Below are 15,000 nucleotides of genomic sequence, written 5' to 3'. Positions count from 1 at the left end.
GGGGGGGGGGGGGGGGGGGAACAAAGGACCATTAAAGACAATTTTTGTTCAAAGAAAACCCCCCCCCCCCCCCCCCCCAAATTATCTGCCTTGCCTCTGTAATTGCTTCCATGCTAAATTGGTCGAGGCCAATTATTACATTTACCGTACAATTTGCATGGTAATAGGCAGGGGGGTGTCACTCACTTCCTCGCAACTTCGGCTTCACAGTCGTCTCTTTTTCTTTTGCTCTCGACGCCTACGCCACCCTGCTGTAATTTCCCTGAAAGTAAGGGAAGGAAGTCTAGATACTGAAAACTCTCACCTCCTCCACCGAGACGAAGCTGCCAGCTGTGACTATAAGAGCAGGAACAGATGGTATATAGCAGCCATTTAACACATATTTAAGATGCAAGATGATTTTTCTTTAAGAGAGGGAGACAGGAGTTCTAGCGGTCAGGAAGTGTTTTTTCAGTCGAAATCGCCCGACGTTGGAAAGGCCCCTACCAGGTGGTGCCAAAAAAATGTAGTCCCTTAAATATATGAAGATCTCCTGGAGGATTCTGGTACCCAGGTTAAACCGTGCTACCTAACAGCTGCCAAGTGGGACAGAAACCAGCGCCAAAAAAAGCTCCTTGATATCTTTGAGGCAGAATCTGAGGATGAAGAATTTCATGGATTTCACTGATGTTTAATAAATCTTAATAACCACATCGTTGCCTGGTCAGGCTTTCTTCAGGGGGGGAAGGGGGATGTAACGATCCGTCAGCTCGTCCCTCCTCTTCTTTTTTATTGGACGATGTCCGCTCCAGCCGGCGGCCACGAAGCGTTTTAATGACGTAACAAACTGAGGAGCGGAAAAATTCAGTCTGTGTCTGGGGATGAAAGGTTGAAAGTGAATTAACCCGGCTTCACCTCTCAGAGATGAAATCATTGGAGTTCTTTTATTTACAGAGCTACGATTGCTTCCCTGCTCTCTCAATTCTCTCGTTTTAGATTTTTATAAAACTCAACACTCAGCCGACTCTCCCGAAGGAGATACTCGATTATTTTCACAAATCTTGCAAAGAATTAAAAAACAAGGCTTCTTACTTGCAAATGAAAAAGTTCAGACAGCTGAGAATTTTTGATTAAAGGTACAATATGTAAAAAAAAAAAAAAAATCTAAACTTAAGTTATATATTTTGTTGTTGAGTACTTGTTTTGATTGAGCGCCCCCTGGTGGTGGGATCTACATTCTGCGCCTTTAAAGTGTCACAGAGGAGATTTTAAACCTCATCACTAAAGTTCTGCAGAGGAGGACGTCCAGCTTTGAATTTGTAACTCTCTGAACTGTCTTATGGCTGCAGCAGGTGTTTTCCCCTTTCATTAATTCAACTGTTCATTTACAAGGTTTAAGATACTTAAAGGAGTGATCCAAAGCGTACTCTGCTTCATCTTCTATTCTACTCAAAATAGAAACTTTAATTATAAATGCCGAATTGAAGGAAACTGAGACCTAGAGATTGAGCCAATAACCTTTATAAACCGCCTGAGAAGGAGCTTCATAGGTAGAGACGTCTATACCATCAGACTTCTTTTGGCAGCAGTGGAGTCGCCCATCCCCCCTCCTCCTCCCCGCTCACATTGGCTGTGTGGTTTTTAGATCTGGAAGCAAACGGACACTACGTAGTGTATTCTCATGAGCCAGTTTGTCCACTCCTATCTCACACTGACTGAATGTTCTTGGGTATGTGTTGTACTGTTGTACTCGAATTATGGAAAAGAAAGAGAGGTCCTATTTGTCATCCGAGAACAAAATAAGCAAAGGGTTAAATATTTTAAATGTGTGTGAGAAAGATGAACTTCAACCTTTAATTTGTCTTCTTTCTCTCTCTCTCTCGCCTCAGATGGACCACGATCCCAGGAACCCCGCCTACATCGCCACTCAAGGCCCTCTGCCCTCCACCGTGGCTGATTTCTGGCAGGTAAGAAAACACACACACACACACACACACACACACACACACACACACACACACACACACACACACACAGACGTCCCCACAAAGCACACACACCGGTGGACAAAAAATCAATATGTTCTCACCTCTCTGAAACAAGAGTTAGCCGATTTTTATTAGTGCAGAGAGCCACACGGGAGAGCAGCTTGTTCTACGAGTGTCGTTATTAATCTCTCCTTCACTATCATGCTCGCTGCCCAGCACACACACACACACACACACACACACACACACACACACACACAATGCAGCGGGCGACCAACACTTTTCCCGCTGTCCCAGCTGTTAGATTGGGTTTGAATTCTGAGAGCAGGAGATCGATAAATTATTCCGGTCAGTCTTTGTGTGTAAGTGTGTGTCGAGGGGAACAATGGGAAAAAGGTGTGTGTACGAGGGTCGTGTGTGTGTGTGTGTGTGTGTGTGTGTGTGTGTGTGTGTGTGTGTGTGAAGGAAAGGGTCCCCTTGTCAAACATGGTCTGTCCCTGCTGTTTCCCCCGAGAAGCTGGTTACCATGAAGGCTGAAGACAGAGACATCTGACAAAAAAAACTCTCTAACAGCTCAGTCAACAAATCAAAAGTAACCCCCGCCTTGTGACATCAAACATTCACCTTTTTTTACCGTTATCTTAAGTCGTTTTCTTCTTCTACTTTTTTATCCAGAAGGTTTGGCGTGGTTGATGTTGTAAGCTTTGATGTTCCTTTTTTTAATTTTCAAAATAAAAGCAGGTTTGTGCCCAAACAGGCAAACAAAAAAGTACCCTTAGCTTCAGACAGTAACATTTTTCAAAATAAAAGCCTAACAAAAAACTGTTTTGAAATGCAAAATCATGGAATTTCAAACATGCGATTAATCACAATTTGCTATTCAAATTGAGGGATTAATCTAAATTTAAAAAAAAAAAAAGAGAACTTGTTTAAGTTGGCTGTGGCTCAGTGGTGGAGTCGGTTGTCCCTAAACCGGAAGCTCAGGTTCGTTGTCCAGCTCCTGCAGACACATTTCCGATGTCCATGATTTAATATCGGTCAGTAGGACAAAAAAATATGAGGCCAAAAAAAGTTATCACAAAAAATCAACCCAGATGTGATCCTGACTCAGGGGTCATTTTGAGGTTTTCATCCTAATAAACTCATGCCAGATCTACTACCCATCATTGATTCTCCTCAGGGTGATTAAGTTGTGTGTGATCAGTGTGTCTTTGCACGCTCTTTGGTCAGGAGCTGCTGAGGTTATTACACCTCGTACATCACATTACACAACGACTTCCCCATCAGGATTCTGCTGAAGGAAATTACTGAGGGCCCATAATGTCGGACGTTCAAACTTTAACACATGGACTTTTTATGATGTTGAGAAGCCGGACTCTCAAACAAAGAGCGCGGGGTGCAGTAAACCGCTTCTGTATCCAGGATAAATAAGAGATACATTTAAGTGAAGAAGACCTAACAAACCTCGTGCTCCCAGCATCCCGCAGAGTTCTCTCTCTCTCTGTCAGCTACGGCAAATTAAACACCATTCTTCAAAAAAAAGTGCACCGTCACATCCCGAGATCCGCGAGACCAATCAGAGAAGCAGCGGGAGCCGAGGGGAGACGTGCGGTAATTCACAAAAAAGAAAAAAAAACCGCCGCAATTAATGACAGTGAAATCTCCGGGAAGGTGTGGCGGCGCGCTGACTGAACGGCAGGTGCAGCCATCTTGATTATGTAGCAGGCGTGATGATGTGGGAGCGGTATTGCTTTATGGCTTCCATTAACGGCTGACTGTTACCTCTGATCGGGAGTCGAATGGATCTCCAGAGTCGGCACTCCCCTCCGGCTGTGAGAATATGACTGCCAGCAGGAGAAAAATACGAGCGCGTGCTGGGTCCCACTGTACAACGACCCAGCTGGGGGAGGGGGAAACGCCTCGGCAGCAATTACTCTTCATGACTTCTTCTGAGTTTGCTGCTGAAGTTGGAAACACAAAAACATGACGTCTTACAGGGTTTGGGTTTTCAGACCTAAGATTCGATTTTCACCACAAACAGAAACATCTGCCCTTCCATAAAGACACAAAATGAAAGTATTTACTGACACATACCCAAACGTTTGAATAAATCATGACACATGTCAGTCTTCCTTCTAGAAGATTATTTGTTGTGTTGACAGATATGCAGTTCCAAAACGTCAAGATGGGGACTCTAACCCTTTAAAAGACTCAGTACTTAACATTATAATCAGCTCTGAACCTTTTTAAAGAACATCAAAAAGCGTCATATTAAAACAATAAATGTTCTGTTCTTGCACATCTGCACGATTATACAAATGTTGTGTGGTTACTCCTTCTTAAAGGCTTACTGTGCGACTTTCAGAGCAGATTTTTTAGACCAAAACAAGTGCTCTTTTTGGACACACCTCCTTCATCCCTCAGCTCCCCCCCTCCCATCCTGTTTCACCAGCAAGAGTCTGTGAGTCACAAAGCAGCAAACAAGGGTTGATAAAAATCTGAAAACAAGATTTTACGATCAATTTCAAGCGATGATATGCATCTATAGATCATTCAGTCGTTATATATTTTTTTTATTTTAGACCAAAGAAAATATTTTCTTCAGTTTGGAAAGTCTCCTTCAGTTGGACTCTTGCCTGTAGACACAGCGTCCCCGAGTGGGCGGGGTCACCTTCGTCACACAGAGCTGAGAACAACAAATCCAGAGGAAGTTGAACTTCACTCTCTTTTTCAGAAGTCTTTTCTGCACAATTTATTAACAAAGGGTATATTTGATATTCAGACTGTTGCATACTAGAGCTTTTAAATAAGAGTACATAGTCTTAATTAACTTCCTGTATGAAATGAACAAAGTCAACAAAGACTAATTTTCATGCAGGCAGATTCACTGTCTTCACAATCTGACCAGTGAACATGTCCTATTATTGAACGCTGCTAATTATTTTCTTTTGACGTAAATCTTTGTAGTGTACCCCTGTGTTATGCTCAAGCGGGCCATTTGGTTTGATTAAAAAGTATAAAAACTTTAAAAATGAAACACCAGCTTAGTTTCAAACGGAGAGACTCTCAAAGCAGGAGAGTCAGTTTGACTGTGCTCCTCCTGTTTTATGGTGTATAACTCATGTATCCTCCAGTATAATGAGAGTGTGTGTCATGTGTTTGCAGATGGTTTGGGAGAACGGCTGCGTGGTCATCGTCATGCTGACACCTCTAGTGGAAAGCGGAGTGAAGCAGTGTTACCACTACTGGCCCGACGAGGGATCCAACCTGTATCACATCTACGAGGTAAATGACCTAGCCTTAGCACAACGAATAGATCGGGAAGATGAAAGCTGCGACTTTATGTCATCTGCCTGTGACTCATATGAGCAGGGGCGTGTCCAGTTTTTTGGGGGACTGGGGTGGTCCACACACAAATTGATTTAAATTTTTTCCCTGTCTATCCCCAATAATGATGTACTCCTAGCATAATTTGGCAACTTATACATCTTTTTAGCTGACTTCTTTTGGGACTCAAACAGACATTTTTCAAAAGTCACAATTTTAACTACTTAGGAAATGTCATGCAAACTCTTGAACTCTGCTAACTTATAAAAATACATTTCTCGGCCAGTAAGTCCATTGCAAGTCAGAGAGTGTGCACAAGTTTTTGCTTTCAAATTTTTATGCAATGAGCAAAGTATGCAAATGATTTATTTACGACTGAAAGTAGCAAATCATAATTTGAGATTTTGAGGCGGTAACCTTGGGTAGGCTAATCAGATTTCATGGGCTAGCCCTATACACACCTTTAGCCATGTCTCTTCATGTTAGCATACATGAAGATGTTAAGCTAGAATCATGGTTTTTGTTCCCTCTTCTTCTTAAGAGCTTCGTGGCATTTCTGGTTCTATTTGGCTTTCATTGACCGGACTGATGTTATCCAATGATTTGTAAGAATTGGACAATTGTAGTCACATTTTTGAGTCAATTTTTTCTCTTAACTTTCAAGAACTTTATGTTACAAACTTGACTTTATAAAGCCCAAAGCCTAAAAGTAAGACTACCTTATCATAGCTGCATGAACAAAACCCTAGATGTTATTATCATTTTTTGTTATTTAACCAAGAACCTCGTTTCCAAGGGAGACCTGGCCAAGACAGTCAGCAGCACAGTCAGTAACAGTCAGAGACACAACGAGTAACATTTACAACAACACTAAAATTTTCATTCAAAGAGAACAATCTATGAGTTAAATCTGGGAGTCAGTAGTTCAAGCAGTCGAGCCAAAAACATCGACATCCTATTGAGATCCTGTAGAGAGATAATAGTCGCTCTTGGTGCCTATAAGATAGTACCTGGCCTCTGCACACTGTGTACATGTATTGTACATTTGTGTCCTTGCAGGTTAACCTGGTGTCTGAACACATCTGGTGCGACGACTTCCTGGTTCGCAGCTTTTACCTGAAGAACATGCAAACCAACGAGACGCGAACTGTCACTCAGTTCCACTTCCTGACCTGGCTCAACCAGAACGTCCCCGAGACCAGCCGGACGCTCCTCGACTTCCGCAGGTAGGGAACTCCTTTCAAAGAAACGCTTGTTTAAAGTCAGGTAAGCCATTGTGGTTTTCATGCAGTTACATTAAAAAAAATCACAGAGATGGATTAGAGTGATTACTGTATGTTTAAGAGACTGTGATCCCTCAGAGGCGTCCCACAGGGAAATCTGCTTACCATAGTTCTCAAACAAAGCCGGCCGTACTTCCATTTGCTATGTGACTGAGTTCTCTACACTGTAGATTTGACTCCTGCACCCACACAGGGCTGCTTTCAACCCATTTTTCTGTACCAGTCAGGTAAAAAAAACAACAACTTTTATTTGAAGACTTTGGTGGAACTCCCTTTCATTTGAAGTACACAAAGTACTGAAGCCTGCTATTGTTGATAGGGAAAGCAGTGAGGTTTTTAGAAAGCCTCGAGGAAACTTTTGGAAGTCCTTTTGAAAGAGGCCTTTTGGAGAGAAAAAAAAACACTTTGATAGCAGGACTCTTCTCCAAAGAGAAACTCAAGAAGAACACTTTGTGTGTGATGTGTTCAAGGGGAGGAAAAAAGTCACCAAAGTGTGTTCATCAAAGGAGCTGGTTACCTCACGTTGTCTTTGCTTTCCTTTAACCAAACCAGCGTTTATTCATGAAGAAGAAGTTCACTTGTAAATGGACAAAAGAAAACATGAGATAGACACGAGGACTGTGTGGAAAATCTTTGAAGCTACGTGTTTTTTTTTTTTAAATATCCTACTTTGAAGCTTGGTAGAGGGGCTCACTGGTCTCATACCTGTTTCTCTATATCATAATAATAATGTCACATTCAGAAACCCAATGACTCTGGTGGTGGTTTCCAAAGCCCCTTACCAGTCCTTTGGTTTCTTCTGATCATCTCATGAAATGTTCTCTGAACACTGTGAAAAACCAGTCTGATAAATCAGTAGGATGTCACATGTTGAAATCGTATCAACCGATTCTGTTCCCATACCAGGGTTTAAGTATTTGCGATTCAGGAACTATCATTTTATTTTTAAGGCATCATACTGTACGGCTTGACTCCAGCCAACGAGGGGTTGGTTGACTTGGCCTGCTTTCTCTTGGACAGGCACCAGCAGTTAGCTTGTGCTAGCGTGCTAAATTATCAACTTTTCCATTACAGCAAATGTAATATTCTCAGGTATGTTGCAGTCTAGGTAAAGCAGCAAACGTACATGTTTAGTCCTGCAGTGGGCGTGGCCGAGGAGGAGGAGGAGCCCAGTTTGGATGTAAAAGCTGCAACGAACATCGCTATGACTCCACCTTTAAGCCTCCAATGTAAACCAATACAAACTGCATCAAATGGGAACAAAATGTAACCTTAAAAGACGGTGAAAAGTAGAGTGTGTAACATTTTGCACTTCTACCGCTACCCCTTTAATTATCGGCCCTGAAGATATCGCAAGCAGCTGAATAATTTGTTGGCATAGCCAGTTTGAAATACCTCCAGGTAGGGGACACTTTGGCTCCCTGAATTTCAATTCAACCTTTATTTATACTCGAAAGATCATTGAGGGGCAACCCTCATTTACAATGACATCGAATCATTACAGAAATAATTAGAAAACAGACATTAAATCAAAAAGAAAAACAGGAGACAGATAAATACAAGACTGCTAAAATCAGTCTAAAAAAGGCTAAAATGTGTAAAAGATAATTAAGCGAGTACAAAACTGCAATAAATAAACACACTTATGTAAAACAGTTACAAACAGAGGTTGGGAGGCTTAAAATCAGGTTTCTAAAAATGGTAAAAGTTAATTTCCCTCAAGAAGATGCTGCATGTTGTTCCAAGAGTCCGGTGCAGAATAAGAAAAAGCTGATTTTGCCAGTTCCGATCTGACTCGAGGAACATTTAACAGTAAACGTCTTGAGGAACGTGTGTGGTAACGCCCAGTCGAGAGATGGATAAGTTCTGTCAGGTATGAGGGTCATTTTTCTGTGAGAGCTTTATAAATAAAAAGATGCCAGTGCATATCACGTCTTTTCTGTTAGAGATGACCATCCAACCTTGAAGGAAGTCGGAGTCATTCAGGATCCAAAGATCTCAGATCTCTGACACAGAAACTTAATCCAGCTGATTCAGTCTGTGTCAGTTTGACATCTAAAAGCAAGATTGGATTGGTGCATCCCTTAAATAAGAGAACCAAACGTAGAAAAGTATAACCCTAACCTTGCAGAAGTCCTGAAATGCATCTTAAAGTTTAAAAAGGTGGAGTTATTTTTGAGTCTTCTATCGTTTTAGTGGTAAAGCAAAATGAGACACTGGTAAGACTGCGGAGTAGAATCGATGAGTGATACTCGTTGATGTGAGTACCGTACAGGAGGCTTTATCAAAGAGTAATAACCTCAGACCTCTCGCTTTTCCTGCATTCAGACTCTTGTGACCCTGAGACTCGGGCAGAGAAATATCTTTATATCCTCAAACATCCTGGGCGTTTTTTTCCAGTCGATAACGGCGTAATTCAGGATGCATTGAGCGAACTCTGCAGGAGCGATCCTTTATGTTCGCTCCCCTCTCTTCACCCCACCTTCGACCTTCTTTTAAAACTGATATACTGTATTGCCTATTAAGGTGGGAGCCTCCCCCCCCCCGGCCCCCTTTCCCTCTGATTCACTGTGGATTCTTTGGAGCGATAGACCCCCCAACTCGTTTTTTTCTATATATATAGGTCTGGAGTTGCCGTGCTGCTGGTGCACATCAATTAGGTTGCGATATGAAGAGTGAGAGTTTGTGGTCACAGCTATTATGAAAAGGTCTGGTGGGCGTCACCACCCACCATCAGTTTGGAAATATTGCCTTTACTCACGGGGGCGGCAGGGTCACAGCACAATGAAGAAAGCTCAGAGGGATATTTTTCACTTTTATTACTAACGACGCGGTGCTTTCACAGTAACGGCCTGCCACTGCAACTTTTTTTTTTCGATGGTTTTTTAAGGAAGTCGGCTGATCTCTTCCTTCTTTTATGCTCTCGCCCGGCATGTTTTTTTTTTTTTTTTTCTAACCACACTCACAGCTGACTGACCGACCGAGCCGAAGCACTGCTTACAAATCCTCTTGTCATTTCCCCCCACCTGTGTTTACCAGCTAACTAGCGGTTGCCAGTGTCATTTTTGTGATGTTGCAGCTAGTAATATGAGCCCAGTTGCATAGTCACAAAAGTGATCATTGGAGACTGTAACTCTGCAACCAAAGGGGCCCTCATGGACCCCTACCCCCTCGACCCTTTCCTCTCCTTTGCGCTCCTAAGTTTTTTTCCCACACCTCTTCTTCTTCTCCCTTTCTTCTCCTCTCCTTCATCTCTCTCCTCGCTGTGCCCGGTGACCTGAGATGACCTCACGCCTTTTTTGCTTGCTCATGGTTTGCTTGACTTCCCCCCCCCCGACCTCTCTCACCACGCCTCCCTTCCTCTCTTGGTCGCTTTTGTCTCCCTCCCTCCCCCCAAATCCTTGATCGGTCTGATCCTCCTTCTTCTATTATGTCTCTCAGTATGTTTCTCTTTGGGATTTCTGACTCCTTCTCAGAGAATACATACTGAGAAAAGGTAAACCAGTAAGTGACTTTGTTACTTTTATTAAGAATAATTCAGAAGCAGACGCAGAGGGGGAACATCTAAAAAAACAAAAAACACTTGTCTTACATGTATCAGTTCCAGAGAGCGGCTTTCTGTCTCTGCTAACCTTCCCTGTGATCACTCATTTCAAATGTCGGAATATCAGATCATTCGATACTGATGTTTTCATGTGTCGTGTTTATTTCGTTGGACGACTCTGCAATCACAAAATATGGATTATTTAATTTTTGTTTATTTAACCAGGTTGGCCCCATTGAGATTTAAAACCTCTTTTTTTTCAAGGGAGACCTGGCCGAGTCTGGCAGCAGCAAAAACACAAAGTTACAGTCGGAGACAAAGTACAATTTACAAAACACAACATTTTGGATTAAAATAGAACCATCTATGAGTCAAATCTGGGAGACAGTCGAGCTAAAAACATCAGCATCCTATGGAATCTGCTTCCAGAATCTTTCATTTTAGATCTAAAAATATTTAAGGACACCAGCTCCTTTAGTTTTAAGTCATTCTGCAACAGATTCCAGGCTGAGGGTGCAGAATACCCAAAAGCCCTTTTCCCAAAGTCTGTTCTAGCGTTTCGGACGGAGAGAAATAAAGAGGTCCTGAGAACGCAAACTGGTATATTATGTCAGTATCTGTAGCTTTGGATATCACTGAAGTGGCTTCTCTCTGGCTGCAAAAAACCTGCACACATTGTCTTCAATATGACGTCTGGACATGCACCAACATGCAGCAACTTCCATGCCCTATTTCCAAAAATCAATCCCAATCTGCTCTGAGGAAAAGCATCAACTTGAACACATTGTCTTTGCTTCCTACATGTACAGCTGATACAGATTGGAATCTCATTTTCACAAATAGTAGTGCCTACAGTATTATACCGTATATGCCCAGCCTGTATGATGGCCGTGTTGTTAGATTAAGTGATGAGGTTGGTGTGTTGCATTTCATTGCTCACAAACACATTCATAATGTGATCGGTCTGATGAAGGACAGAAACAAATATAAGTTGAACATTGGAGGTGAAAATGGAGATTAAGGGACTGTGTTACACCTCGAATGCAAGATTTCAATAATACATTTTCCAATCCAACTGTTTGTGCATCAGAGGTCGAGATAATTGTTTCCTGTTGCAGATTGCAGCTTGCACGATGCACAAAGTCTAGATGATTCTGCGTTGATTGAGCTGGACTATGAAGTGTGAGAGCAGACTATAAACTGTACATTGAACACTCAAACAATGCAGCTCGTTCTTGAAATGTAATAGCGATGTCCATGTCAAATAAAGAAGTATCTATCTCTGTAAAAACGTGCATGTAGTTACCGTGAGGTCACTCATTTGTTTGTGGTAAACCACCGGATGAAGCATCAACTTTATAATTTTTTTGGTGCTCCATCTCGATTCCTTTATGACCATATTTGGACGAGAGGGTACAGCTGTTGACGATTGCGGAGTTAACAAGTGCTAAGTGATGTTAGCTTGGTAAGTAAGTAGCATCTGTTGCATTCCTAACCGTCATATTAATTTAGAGACTGCTTTGAGCAAGTGTTCCAACAGATGTTTCATCAGAGGGTGTTTGAGTTCGCTACCAAGAGCTAAGATGATTTGAAGTCTCCGTGGGATAAAACTTTGCAGCTTTATTCTTTACTTCATCTTAAAAAGAACCTTAATTTACTAAATGAGCATCCTGCTGTGTTGAAGAAGATCCTAAAACTAGATATTGAGACCATGAAGACATGAGGAAAACATTTATTTCAGAATCAGAATCAGATTTATTGGCCAGGTATGCTTACACACACACACAAGGAATTTAACTTCAGTGAACTGTGCTCTCTTATGTACAGATACAACATTAAATATAAACAATAAACACAATAAGAAAAGACTAATATTTACTAGACTCCAAAGTAATAAGTCCAGTAGAAGAAGGGTCATTTTCTCATTGACTTCCTGGCTGCTTTCTGGCTCAGAAATGAACGGCGCCGGACGTCAGATGGGCGTGGTCAGACGTGTTTCGACGTCATGACACAATCAGCAAAATCTGCTAGATAAGCGAAGATAATAATCTGTATTTTAATGTACAATATACATGTGTATATAAGTCAATTTTATGGACCCTCTCCATTGACTTGCATTGAATAGTAGAGGGACCCCTGCTGGGCATTAGAGAGTATGACGGTTATACAACGGGCTTTTTCTACTTTGTATCTCTCTCTTATTCTCTCTATTCTCTTTGTCATTATCCTCTCCGCCTCTCTCTCCCTCACTCTCTCTCTCTCCCTCTCTCTCTCTCTCCCTCTCTCTCTCTCTCTCTCTCTCTCTCTTACGGGGCGTTTCCTTCGTATCCAACACCCCATCAAAGCTCTACTTGCCCCATCCTCCCACTCCCCTCTTTCCCCGCCTGTTGGTGACTCTCTCTCTCTCTCTCTCTCTCTCTCTCTCTCTCTCTCTCTCTCTCTCTCTGCCGGCTGTTTCCATGGTAACATCACTCATAAATGTCTGCAGTGAGCTCTGACTTTTCAATTTTGGTGGGATGGCGGATGGAAATGGAAATGGGAGTGGTGAGGGGGGGGGTTTGGTTTCGTGCATTCATCTCTTAGTCGAAGGAAAACCTTTCGAAGCTGCCAATGAAAATGCACATTTTTATCAATCTACCGTAAAGGTTGTATTTTTTTGTTTTCACATATTCCTGAAAAAATGAATATCTTAGAGAGTCAGAGAGGATATGATTCGGGGGTTCTCTTACTCACATTTGTGATTTTTTTTATACATGAAATCAAGTTCAACATGATCAGCTTAGTTCAGCATATTCTGTGAGGTTTTTTTTATTATTATGCATCCTTCATTTGATTTAGTGCAAACCTCTTCCAACACTTCATATTCCTCTTAATTTTGGTTTAGGATTATAGAACTTCTTCTGGATCTGGATCTGGACTTTGTTTGTTATTTGTATGCGAAAACTGTTTTGCAATAAGTTAAAATGTCCCAAAATCCACATCTCAGTGTAAATATTTATTGATGATATGAAAGAAAGAATATCTCCAAATGTATTTCTATAAGGGTGAATATCCAAGATCATCTTACAAGCTTTGTTAGGGGCAGCCCTTCACATGTCCTGGTCTTCCTTGGATGATGACATTTGCAGTTTTTCATAGAAATGGACCTAAAAATGGCCTTTTATCTAAGTTTTAGCTTAACATTTCACCAAATCTATTGTTTCTTTTTTTTAAAATCCTGAACAATATGATGCAAACAAAGCCCAAAAACCTTCAATGTGGAGTTGTTATTTTTAAGTTCCCAGAGCTTCAACAAGCTATGCAACTCTTTGACTTTAAAATAATGGAAAGGTTGTTTACTGTGGGGATGTTTTTGTAAGTTTAAAGAACCAGAGAGTCTGGAAATGAACACTAGATATAAATGAAAACGTCCAGTGGAAAGTTAAGCTTCAACACTGCACCTCTAAAAATGTCTCTCCTCCACTGAGTGATGCATTATGGGTAACAAACACAAACACACACAGTGTCCCACACACTGTGTCTTTACATAATCTGCTCCTGCTGAATATTGTTATTTGGAGTTCTCACCATGAGATGGAATCAGAGATGATCTCCTGCTGGGATCAAAGTCACGCCTCTCTGCTTCTCGCTCTGATAGAAGCTGGATGTTTTTTTAAAACCAGCTGCTCAGAATTCTGATGAACAAGGTGTGCATTTCTTTTTAACCACAGTTTCAAACAAGTACCTTGAACTATAGCTCTTAGCTTTCTTATGTATGAAAGCAGCGACAGAAGTGAGCGTTAATATCTGCTCTGTTGTCAAATGTTGTTCTAAAGCAGAAAGACGGTGTTAATCCTCAAAAAGAAAACGTTTCCCCGTGTTTGTGACGAGCGTGCTAAGGGTTTCTGTTCTTTAAAGGCCTGTCAACAACAATATTCCATTTTGAATTACACACAAGCACCCAGGAGGAAAGCTCTTATTTGTTCTTCTTACGATACTATTTGGTAGAAAGTTGCTCCTGTGCAAAATTCAGATGTTACAGATGTTTCTGCAGCTTGCAACAGGAAGTCAGTATCTCTGCCTTTATTTTGACATCTGTTATAATGATGTATATGCAGATGATGCATTCAAGGAAGAATGTGCAATATTTGACACATTAATATATCAGAAATCAAGTATTTCCTCTTTAACTGAGTCATGACTGTCTACAATGAGGGAGAAGCTCGAGTCCCGCTGGCTGTGTTGTTGTCAGAGCCGTGTTTACATGGACGGGACGGCCGGCTCCTCCCCTTGTGTATAAAAGCTGTTTTAGTCAAGAACTAGAGAGAAGAAGAAGAACATACTCACTGATTATTTAAGTGTCTTTAGATCACAGTCATTCTGTGTCAATTAGCATGAAATTTGAAGCTACGAGCTAACTAAGGCGTGCTAACATTAGCATGCTAACACAACAATGCAGGACACAGGTGATTGCAGCTCGAGCAAAGGACAACACAATGTCCGCTGCTTGGTGCTTAATTATGGTACGTTTCATGTTTTAACTCCTTCATGTGAATGTGAGTGGAGGAGGGTTGGAGGCGTGTCTCTGGAGTATGGAGGAGGTGTGGCCTAACAGAAGTTTGTTTTGGTTCCATGCTGGTGCTCAAGGGGGCGACATCTACTGGATCAAAAAGTCTAACCTTCTTCCTTTAACAGTTGGATTTCAAAATGGTAGTTGTTAAATATTTCCACTTCAGGGATGTTATGAAGCCACTGGGACTGAATCATGTTTGTCTTCTTTTAGAGAAAATGAAGTACTGTCTTAGGGTTTCAAATCTCAACGTGTTTATTCTTAACAAAAGTAAAGATTTGGGAACCATTAGCACCGACAGAATAACATTTATTACAGACTAAAACTGTC

General features: G+C 41.5%; 1 protein-coding gene across 1 annotated transcript in view; it reads left to right on the top strand.

Moving 5' to 3' along the window:
- Nucleotides 1–15,000, top strand: part of LOC132978386 (receptor-type tyrosine-protein phosphatase N2-like) — a 203,926-nt gene that overhangs the window by 172,073 nt on the left and 16,853 nt on the right. The window contains exons 17-19 of the mRNA XM_061043562.1: nt 1,869–1,946; nt 5,133–5,252; nt 6,354–6,520. Coding sequence (XP_060899545.1) covers nt 1,869–1,946; nt 5,133–5,252; nt 6,354–6,520 — 365 coding nt within the window. The remainder of the gene's footprint in view (nt 1–1,868; nt 1,947–5,132; nt 5,253–6,353; nt 6,521–15,000) is intronic.

Source organism: Labrus mixtus, chromosome 8 (assembly GCF_963584025.1).
Source record: "Labrus mixtus chromosome 8, fLabMix1.1, whole genome shotgun sequence".
NCBI lineage: Eukaryota > Metazoa > Chordata > Actinopteri > Labriformes > Labridae > Labrus > Labrus mixtus.
This window is presented reverse-complemented; position numbering and strand designations above follow the sequence as displayed.